Source organism: Calypte anna, chromosome 10, assembly GCF_003957555.1.
Source record: "Calypte anna isolate BGI_N300 chromosome 10, bCalAnn1_v1.p, whole genome shotgun sequence".
NCBI lineage: Eukaryota > Metazoa > Chordata > Aves > Apodiformes > Trochilidae > Calypte > Calypte anna.
The window spans coordinates 18686269-18697035 of record NC_044256.1 but is presented as its reverse complement, the minus strand read 5'-3'; the positions used below and the strand labels follow the sequence as shown (position 1 = coordinate 18697035).

The following is a 10767-nucleotide window of genomic DNA, read 5'->3' as shown; positions in this document are numbered from 1 at the left end:
TTGTCTAAAGCTACCTCCACCATCAGGCCACATGGGAGCTGTAGAAAACACAGCAAGTCAGCAGCAACAAGAAATGAAATTAAGCAGAGTATCCACTGCAAAATACACAGTACAGAAAGAGAGCTACACTGCAAAGCTTTCCCACTGGCACTAAACTTACTGTGCTTTACTGTAAGATCTTCCAAGTCTGTGTATTTCATAGATTGCCACTTACAAACTTGTGTTAAATTCTGCATGTAGTTAGTCATTTTCCCTTCACCTGTAAGAGCCCAAGACTGAGCCTGTTTACATCAATAAATCAGTTGTGATTTATGGTAATACAGATTATAAACACCCAGGTCAGATTCCCTTTTCCATCCCTAGCTACCCCCCACTTCAGCAGAGATGTAGAGATGTGGCACTGCTGCTAAGGGACAGGAAGATCTCAGCATGAGGAAACCTCACTGAGAAAGAGAACATTTATGCTGAGGCACTTGACTTGTTTTCCCTGGTTCCTTGAATTGCCCCAAGAGCTCCTAACAGGAGGCAGATCCATAAATTCAGATAATGCAGGAAACCAGCTCTACACTACAAACAAAATCCTCAGGTATATTGTTGTCTGCCTGGAAGTTAACACACACATTCAGGGAATTACCCTGTCTTGTAATATTAGTACTTTTTATTTCAGATAGAGAATTTTCAGCTGTTTTAGCTTCCAGCTGAGGTCACCAAAAACAGATTTACAATGGAAAAATAGGGAGGAGTGCATGGCTGGGGAGAGGAGAAGGGCAGCATCACTGTAGCTCCATCCTAAACCAGCTAAAATTGTCCCTGATAGAAACAGAGCTTAATCAGCAAGTAAATTCTCTTACTGATGTCATTTATACCATATTGTGGTTTATAGTGATGTTAACAAAAGCCTTTTTATGCTTAAAATTAAACCTACACCATGACTTCTGCTTATACAGTAAAAACCCAGCACCCTCCTACCTAACAGTGCTGGATAAAGTGACTTAAAGTCACATAGAAAAAAAAAAAAGCCCTTGGAAAAGGTCTGCTTCCCAACTACACGGAGATTTTTAAAACAGGAATGGGTTTCTTAGGCTAGAAGAGAAAGGTGTGACAAAGCTCCAGCTACTGAAAATCTGCTTAGGATCTGTGAGAAACGTTTTAACAGGGAATTGGCCATTTTAACAGCTAACCTTGGCTGGCAATCCAGATTCTGTCCTGATCTGTTCTTTCCAGGAATGTCAATTTTTTTTATTTTTTTTTTTCAAAAGCGACGCTGAGACTGAGCCAAAACGGGGGTGGAGGGGCTAAATGGAGAGGGGAAAATCCAAGTTTTCAGGCAGCAGTTCCAGACAACATGTCTATGGTCTAAATATTAATTGCTAGTAAGGAAGGGGCTTCCCACTTATCCATGGTGTTGTCAGGATATGGGGTATGGGAATACTAACACAGCACTGAGGGTTACAGAAAGATGGATTTGTCTCAGACTGCCTATAGGAACCACCAATTATCTCCTGTAACCATCAGAAAAACCTTGCTCAGGGGGAGACTAAACCTCAAAAATGAACCCATGGAGATCAGCCATGCTCTTTCCTCTGCTTCCCTTTACTGGTTTTTTTGGGTTTTTTATTTAAATTTTAGCACCAGATCTACTGTGGGATGCTCTGTAGCATTTTTCCTAAGCATCCATAACCAGGGTATTGAACTCCATGAACTACTCACATATTTTACATAACCAAACAGAAGGGAATTAAGATTTCCAGCCAAAAATCTGGGCAAATATTCCATGCAGAGGGCTATCCAAAAGTCCTTCAGTTACGCAGAGGATGCATTTAACCATACAGGGCTTTGAAAACCTGGCAGTGATGGGAGGGAGGCCTGGTGAGCTGATTAGCTCATTTGGTTTCCTCCTCACAGAAGAAAGCAGGCTCTTGGGATTTAAAATCCTGAATTCAGACTCCAGAGCCTCAGATTTTTTTTTTATGTCAGTCACTGGTCCAGGCTACCTATTTGCTAGCCCATGCAATGGAACAGCAACACCTCTTCAAGCAGTGGAGCCAGATCCACTAGAGACTCCAACTCCCTTTATGCTTGTCTTAAAATGTGTCCAACAAAGCTGCAATGAAAAAATAATCAGAGAAGAACTGATGGGGCTTATAGCCTCCTTCAGTTCCTGCTCTTTCAAAATGAAGCTCTTTACAGCACAAAAAAGTACTTGTCCTTGAGTACACCAATCCATGCAGTAACAATAAGATCTCTAGTCTGCTTTCAGAGGGTGCAAGCAGAACCATGAGTCTCTGCTGCTTCTCATTTCAGACTGATACTCATCTCTATTTTGCATTTAGATTGCTGTGTCTCATTTACCATCAAAAATGCAGAGCCCAGGCCTCAGGGTATTTAATGTGATAGAAAGATACCTGCAGAATTCAGAAAGTGACTTCGAAAACCACAGAGAAGATTGTGAAATCCAAAACCTGCTAGGAAAGCTGCAGGGTAGATGTCCTCATCTCCTAGGCAGCTTTTTGAATCTCAGCAGTAAAAGCCTTGCATCCTCTGCTCCTCTCCATCCAGAGCCAAGGGCTGACAGTGTTTCTTCCACCTGAGTACTGCAAACTGGAGGATCATCAGTCAGAAGACTTAGGGACAGTGAATCAAAAATCACCTTGGTTCTATCAACCTGGTATCAGTGGAGTTATCTGAGGGATTTATTTGGCTCAGCACTCCGTGGTGAAAACATAATTAAGTGAAAGAAAGCCTGAGAGCAATGCCACGAAGAGAGGGGATTTCCTCCCCAGCTCATACTTAATCACCTCTGCTATCTTCCCAGAAAAGCTCATTTCTGCCAAGTCAGAGGTTGTGATACTGAACTCAGAGGGCCAGGGATCAGTCTGCTCCTTCTCTGAGCTGGGGAGCTCTGTGCTTAAGTGAGAGAGAGAAGGGACAGTGTTCAGAGGTTGTTAGCTCCAAGGCATGGCCTGACTCTGGGTGGCTTACTGCTCTTCAGAAGGGTGAGGAAAATATCTGCAGAATCCTCTCTCCTGCCAAGGAAAGAATTCCTCAATATAACCCCTGAAAAATAAATGGAAATCTCCTGCAGCGATGTCAGGGGATTTACTGAGGAAGGCAAGAGGCTGGAAATGATGCAGGAATAAGAGACCTCACTGCTCCTGGGCAGAATGATGAGCTACAAATATAAAAAATTAATATTTATTTAGATTTGAGACCTTTTGGGAAGGTGATTTTAAAAGGCTGTAATGCACTTCTCCTAACTGACATGACTTGTCCTAAGAGAATCTCCTTCTTGCCAGAGACAGGATATTCTGAGGATAGTGATCTAGTTCCTCTGTCAAAAAAAAGCTGCTGTGAATCTTGTGTGGAACTGCTGCAGATTTCTTTAATGGTGGTGATGTGAGAGGAACACACACACATTCCTATCTTCACGTATAAAATTACTGGCAACTACTTCCCAGAGAAAATGCAGCAGTTTAAGCTCTATTTTAGACTGCAATTGAAAAAAATTGTAATATTTCAGACTGCACACACTGGAAAATGACATGTAGCTCCATACTGATTACACCTATTGAAGCCTAGAAGCTGTGCCCAGCCACTTGACTGCAGGGGCTGTTGACTATTTTCTACCTGTTCCTGTAAAAAATGGAGCACTTCCTCTCTTCAGCAAGGCAAGTGGTTTGCTGTGGGCATCAATTTATGCCAGAAAAAAAAAAAAAAAAAGGAGAAACAGCTATCAGAAAAATGAGATGTAACTCTTACTGTCTCAGAAAGGGCAGCCTGGAAGGTGTGGCAGCTAAACCACATTTTGTGCATAGCTGGTAGCATCCAACACTGGGAAACCAACTGGATCAACTGTGCAGTGTTCTCACTTAAAGAGAGAGCAGATGGGAAAAACCCTTCTGAATTTCTGGGCTCATCTTGAAATGATGAGTGCTTGATCTGCCCTGTCCAAGCAGAGAGACTTTTGGACATCCAGCTGGCTGCTCTACACATCACAGTCTCTGTACAATCCTTTTTTGCTGCCTCCCAGTGCAAAATGCATCCCAGCACTTACACAAGAAAACTTAGGTTGGTGAACCTGAAGAGGTATGCAGAAAGCACTGAGGCAGCTTGTTTGCAGCTGCTGTCAAGTCACACATCAGGGTGTGTGACTGTCACTTCCCAGAGACCTGAGCTCTGCAGACAAACTGGGACAAACCTTCCTTATTTTGGCTCTGTCTGCCAAAATCAATTCAAAGAGAAAGCATTAAATAAGCAAATATATTAAAAATAAACAGCTACTAGAAGAATCAAAGTCAAGTTTCTGGGCCTGGGTGGTTTTTTTTTTTTAGTTTGCTTCTGTTTGTAGTTTGTTTGTTTGTTTTGTTTTGTTTTTTTTAAACCAGTCCCTTCTGGCAATTAGGTGATGTTTTAATGCTGCTCCCTTCTTCACCCAGGGTGTGACAAGAGCAAAGCTGAGTCATTTTTTCAGCAGCTAAGTTAAATACTGCCAGCAAGTTCACATGGAAAACAGACCTATTCCCTGTGATTCAGACACTTATTCCAAGTTTATTCAAGTTGAATTATCCAGGTTTTTGCATTTTTTTTTTCTTCTAGAAAGCATGTAGTTTTACCAGGTCTTGCCCAGAAACATCTAGGGTATAGCTTATTTTGTTTACCTGTCAACAAATCTAAGAATCCCACAGGGAGGGTTCTAAATCATAAATCAAGCTCCCATATGCAGACTGTAATCCCTACGATTCAATGTCACTGGGAATCCCATGGAACAAGGTTTTGGCAGGAAAACAAAGACTGGAGAAGTTGGTAACCCCAAGAAAAACCTCTCTGCTTATTTTTACCTTACAACAAAGCAGAATCAACACCCTGTGCTGTTTCTAGCTGAGCAAACCAACACTCAGCTGGTAAAGGGATTCACACAGACAGAGCCCAGATTGAAAAATTTCCTTCAGGATTTTTCCCCACCCAATTTTTATGACCTGATGAAAACTGTGACTGCTGAAAGCTCAGGGCTCTGATGCTCATGTTCAGCATGGGTTAATTTACACACTGAGGGGGGAAAAACAAAAATTTCCTGATGATGAAACTGCTGGGTAACAGTAGAAGTCATATGAAATGTATACATCCCAATAAAGCAGTAGCAGTGTGTGCTGTGAGACTTCAAAAAATTCTGAATAAAGGAGACTTGGATTAACAGAGATACAGAGAATGAAGAATACAGCCCAGTTATCCAAAGATATGTGATAACCATGAAATGTAATAGTACCCTGCATGAAAACAAAACAAACCCTCACCTTTAGAACTCAAAGCAGCACCATTATGGATGAAGCCTTCCAACAGCTGTGAGATGTGGGGAGTTTAAATCTCCCCATTTTACAGTGGAAGAAATTGAGATGCAAATGAATGACCAAAATTGCCAAAAAGCTGCCAGTGGCTAAGTAATAAACAGAGGTCTTGGCAATCTAAAAAGTCTCTTGATTGCTTTTTGTGGGCCTCTGTGTCCCATCACAAACCATTCTGTGGGAGAAAGGCAGCTCAGCTAACATGATCTGATCACACAGCAGTGGCATTAAAGCCACATTCACAGCCTGTTTTCTAAAAGGGCACCAAACCACAAAGCTCTTAGCTGAGAAGAAGAATCACCAGCTAATCAGTTTGCAAAGAAATATCAATTATTAACATGATGCTCCTTTAAAGGAACTTTTCTTCAGACAGATAAATGGCTACTTACTGTTTTTGCTGGAGCACTACCTGGCAGTGGGCTTGTCTCAATGAAATACTTCCTCAGAAGGTGTTTGCTGGCTTCAGGACTGTCCATCAGGATGTAGGAACAAAAGAAAGCTCCATTTCGTAATAAAAACACAGCTACATCTTCATTCCCTTGAGAGAAAAGACAGATTATCTCTTCTCATCTTCTCATGTAACTGCACCAACAAGGAGCTGAACAGAGATCCTGGGAAATAACCACTTCTGAGCAAAAAAAGGGAACTGAACTGTATAGAGGTTTTTCCTCCAGTGATAGGACTTAGTTTGGTCAAACTGAGATAGCAAAGACACTGTGCAAAAGCACTGGCCCAAGCTTTCTCTTTTCTCTCTTTTTTTTTTTTTTTTCCTTTTATCTTATTAAACTGTGCACACAGCTGTGCTTTGATGTGTAAATTATTCAGCCTACATCAGGCCTGTGTGCCAGAGTGTCCACAACAATAGTGCTTTTTATTTGCCAAGTTTCTACTTTTGAAGGGTCTTTCCCCCAGGACTTTAAGAGGAAGGTTCAGCCTCTCACTATTCACAGTAATCAAACTGTGAAGGCCCTGACCCTGACCTAACTTTGGCTGAGCAAAAAGATCCAGAGCCAAAATTATTAGAATTTAACCCACTAAAAATCCAGGATAATTCCAGGCCAGACAGTCCACACTGATATTATCCTAGATGTGAACAACTCAGCCCCTTCTCTGAAGGACATTGCAGAAAGGGGCAAAGTTTTGAAGCATGCAGATACCTACCTGCTTTGATAGCAGCATACAGGGGCAACCTTATAAGAACTGGGAATTCATTCTTCCTGACTGCACAGCTCTCTGGGTCAGCACTGTAGGCACGAATCAGGAGTTTGACAATGTCCAAATGGCCCTGCTGGCAGGCTATGGCCAGCATCCAGTTCAGGAGTTGTTGGCAAGTGCTAACACCTATCAAAAAGATAAAGCATTTGATTTAGTTGATTCCCCCAGGCTGTGATGTGCAGGAGTCATCCACAATTAATGGCTGTGCAAAGGGCAGAGGGTGAAGCCTCTGAGGACAAAAAAGCTGAATGCACTGCAAGAGAAGAGCCCTAAGATGGACAGGCACAAACTTTTCAGCTTTCTTTTACTGGTTTTCATTATCTACCCAGCTAATAGGTGAATTTTTTACTGTCCCTGAGCTAATCATGCATAAACTGGTGGCAGTGGAAGGTTTTGAGGATGGCTGCCAGCAGAAAATCCCAAGCAAAGGATGACCAAGATTATCTTTGCATCCAGAGAAAACAGGCCTGGTCTGACAGACATTAGATCCAAACATCCAAGACAAGCCACTTCTTCCAAGTTCTTAAGGGGATACAAAGAATGAGGAAACACAGCTGACTTTTCATGCTACCAGATCAATGAAACAAAAAATAAATATTTCAGACAAAATAATTCTTTTACTTTGTTTTCACTGCAACCTAAGGTCTCCCCCACAAAATTTCATTTCCCCTTGAAATATTTCATTTTGAGTGAATGCTTTACTATCAATTCATAATCATGTTAGACCAACATCATTTAAGGCTAAAAACTAGAACACCATGTGCTCATTTTTACCTGAATTTGTTAATGTTTTGGTCATCCCCAAACTACCTTTTTTTTTTTTTTTCTGACTTTATGTTTTGCCCTTAAGAACCTAGGTGTACATCTGCCCCGTGTAACTAAATGTTCCTGAGATTATTCCTGCTAACAATAAGCAGTCCTCATTTTTTCCTGGATTCACAGTACCCCCATGATGTATTTTACAAATCCCCTTTGAAATGCTCACAGAAACATCCACAAGCCCAAGTTTGTGTATCAACTTTTGGGTTTTTTTCCCTCCTGCAGTTTCTCCATGTGGAAATGATGTTGTTCTCTTCATTCTCAACAACCTGACTACATCACTCCCCCTTACACTGCAACAAACAGGCTCCACTTCAGCTGCAAGCCACAAAAAGTTCACTCTGGAACAGGATCACTGCAGTGCATTTGCCAAATTGCAAAATTCATAGGGTTTACTCCTAAGCCCTTTGATTGCTTTCTGTGTAACTTCTCAGGAAAATAAAGGGTAAGAAAAAAAACTTCTGAAAGCTGCTGTCTGTATAGAGCACCTCCTTGATCCCCCTGAAGCAAGGGCTTAAGGGAATTCAGTCAGTTCTAAACTGAACTAAGCTTCCAGAAACTACTTAAATCACTTTTCATTACTGAGAGTATTATATTAATGTCACAATTTTTGCTACTAGGTTCCAAAACCAGTGCTGTCAGCTTCCTTTCTGGCTAAAGGAAATATTAGGTTTAATTTCATCTTTCAAACTAACATTTCTTTTGCTTATTAGTGCTCTAAGAGTTTCAGAACATCAAATAAGGAGGTTTCCCAACAGGTTATTCCTGTTCTCACTGAGGGCACTGGCAAGTACATAGCTCCAGTGAAGAGCTTGAGCTATCTTCAGGTCAAATACTGCAGAAGATTTGCAGCTTAGCTTTTGAAGTTACTACTGTAGTGTCTGAGGTAAAGACAGCATTTCAGCCTGGCTGCTGGGCAGGATCACCACATTTGGAACCCAAAAAGGGTCCCTGTGAGAAGCAGCTGCCATGCAGGGAGTTAACAGGGGACCCAAAGACAAGCTCTGGGTCCTGACTCAGAGTAATGTTCTCTTTCCCCCTCCCACAGCTACCATAAGAATTGTGCCTGGGTCTAAAAATGTCTCTGCTCTAAAATTATTTTTTAAATGTAAGTGAAATACAATGATGATTCTAATGAAGGAATTCCCCTGAAAGTCAAACCAAAATGCTGACAAGAAAGCACAGAGCCTGCTGCCAGCTGTGTACCCAAACTATTGCTCTCCAGACAGTCGTGCTGCTCTCTCACTTCCAGCACCACCATGTCTGCTGGATCAGAAGAGTGGGATGATTCTGTTTCCTGAAAATCCCTTAATTTCTCTGGGGGACTTGGGACATGACCCAGATGTGAGGGTTGATGGGAATGAACTGGCTGAATGGCATCTTCTTCCAATTCCAAATTGCAAACATGGAATTTATTTATGCATGGGCTTTTCCCCCTAGGGGGGAAGTTCCCTTCAAACACAGCAGAGATCAGATCCCTCCACACATTTTCCCATGACTCCATCTCTTCTCTTTCAAGGGATGTGAAAATAATGAATCAATGCCTGCTTGAAGCTATAGCACACAAGCTCCCCAAAGCTTGAGGAAAAGCAGAGACAACCCAACAGGCTTACCATGAAGGGAATCCAGCAGTTCTTTCACAACATCCTTATGTCCAAAATATGCAGCCACCACAGCTGCATTGTCATCATTAGGTTCTGTTGGTAACACCACCAATGCCTCCTTCAGTAAATACCTCACTGCCTGAAGATCTCCATATGCTGCTGCAATACCTAAAAGTTGGCACTGGTAAAGAAAACACAGCAAAATAAACTCTCTGTGAAGGGAGTGGGTAGAGAAAGAGAGCATTTCTAGAGCCACATGTTTATTTGTGCCCACACAAATTCATACCCACTGTCACTGTGGTTAACTGAGAATATCATAAGCATTGGTAGCCATTGTAATCACTGCTGGTGATGTATTAATTATATTCTTTGTTGGGTTTTGCTTTATGGGTTTTTTTTATGACTTTATCCCAAAAGTGCCCAAGGCACTGGATGGTGTGTGTAAAACCCTTTTTCATGGATCAACAGTAAAAGCACTTGCACAGCTCTGCTACAAAGTGCAGTATTTCCAGATTTGGAGATGGCCAGTGTGCCTGGACTGGGCATGCAGATACTCTCCCAAAACACCAGAATAAGCTCTGTGAAAAGAGCAGCCTCAAAAGGAGGGTTCTGAAGGCAGAGCAGTGCAGAAGTTGGCACAGAGGATTTAGTTCCAAACACAAGCAGCAAAATCTTCCCAGGGGGCCATCAACCATCTTTGTGCTGATGAGGGAATAAACTTTTTTTGCTAAGTCTATAAACTGCTTTTTTTTAAGGGGGAAAAAGCCATTTCCCTGTTTTAGTGACCATGGCACCAACACCACTCCTCACACAGCCTGCTGTTCCTACACATGCTGGTTCTGTGGTCTGTTTCATCTTCTGAGCAGTGCCTTTGAGGGCAAGTACTGCCCCTCAGCATCTGTTCCTCCAGTGCTCCACACAACCAGCAATGTCTGGGACCCTGCAGCACCAGCATTACAAATTTAACTGCAGGGAGATTCTGCAGGAGAAATGCTGGAAGGCAGAAACTTGGCATTTTGTTTTCTTTCCCAATACACTAGTAAGCTAACCCTACCTTTTCCACTTGCAGTGCAGTCTCCTCACATGATAGCTTAATTAGCTGTTGGGCCTTACTGGTGTCTCCAGCTTTGTAAGCATCCTGAATGCTTTCTGTAACAGGTGCCTGAGTTATGGAGACTTCGCCAGCTGTGGACTGTTTGCCACCCATGTCCACAGTTCCTGCAGGAAAAGGATTTAAAAAAAAAAAAAAGGGTCAGGAAGAAAATACTTGGTCATTGCTTGTGCACAGCTGCACCCTCGATGCATCCTGGCAGGAAAAAAAAGGGGGTGAATTATTTTTACCAGAATATTTATTGCATAGAAAAAAACCCGAAACAAAACCAAGAAGAAAACCAAAGAAACAAAAAATCAGGGAAAAAACAATCAGCTGCCTGGTAAAAAAAATAAAAGTTATTAATATGCTTAAGTACTGTCCAACAGGGACATGAAACTAAAAGGGCCAGAGAGTTCCCCAAACCCACCAGAGGTGGTTTCCAAAAGATGGTGTGAAAGCTCACAGACACATGGCCACAGGCAACTTCCTGCTGCAGGAACCAGGAGAGGACTCAGAGGAGATTGGCACCCGTGGTGCTTCTGAAGGAGCAAGGTGTTTGCAGGACCTACAAACCAGTTCTTGTAGCAGTAGCCTTGCTTCTGTCACACTTCACCTCCTGACAACAAAATCTCCCCTGCATTTCTCCAGCACTTTCAGCCAGAGCTTTGTACACCTCAGTGAACATCAAGAAACTGGG

General features: G+C 42.2%; 1 protein-coding gene across 1 annotated transcript in view; it reads right to left on the bottom strand.

Annotated features, from left to right (window-relative positions):
• The window catches only part of LRRK1 (leucine rich repeat kinase 1), a 76238-nt gene that overhangs the window by 47007 nt on the left and 18464 nt on the right, over positions 1 to 10767 (bottom strand). Inside the window, exons 3-6 of the mRNA XM_030457317.1 lie at positions 10032 to 10195; positions 8987 to 9158; positions 6501 to 6680; positions 5729 to 5877 (exon numbers count right to left, since the gene is read on the bottom strand). Coding sequence (XP_030313177.1) covers positions 5729 to 5877; positions 6501 to 6680; positions 8987 to 9158; positions 10032 to 10195 — 665 coding nt within the window. The remainder of the gene's footprint in view (positions 1 to 5728; positions 5878 to 6500; positions 6681 to 8986; positions 9159 to 10031; positions 10196 to 10767) is intronic.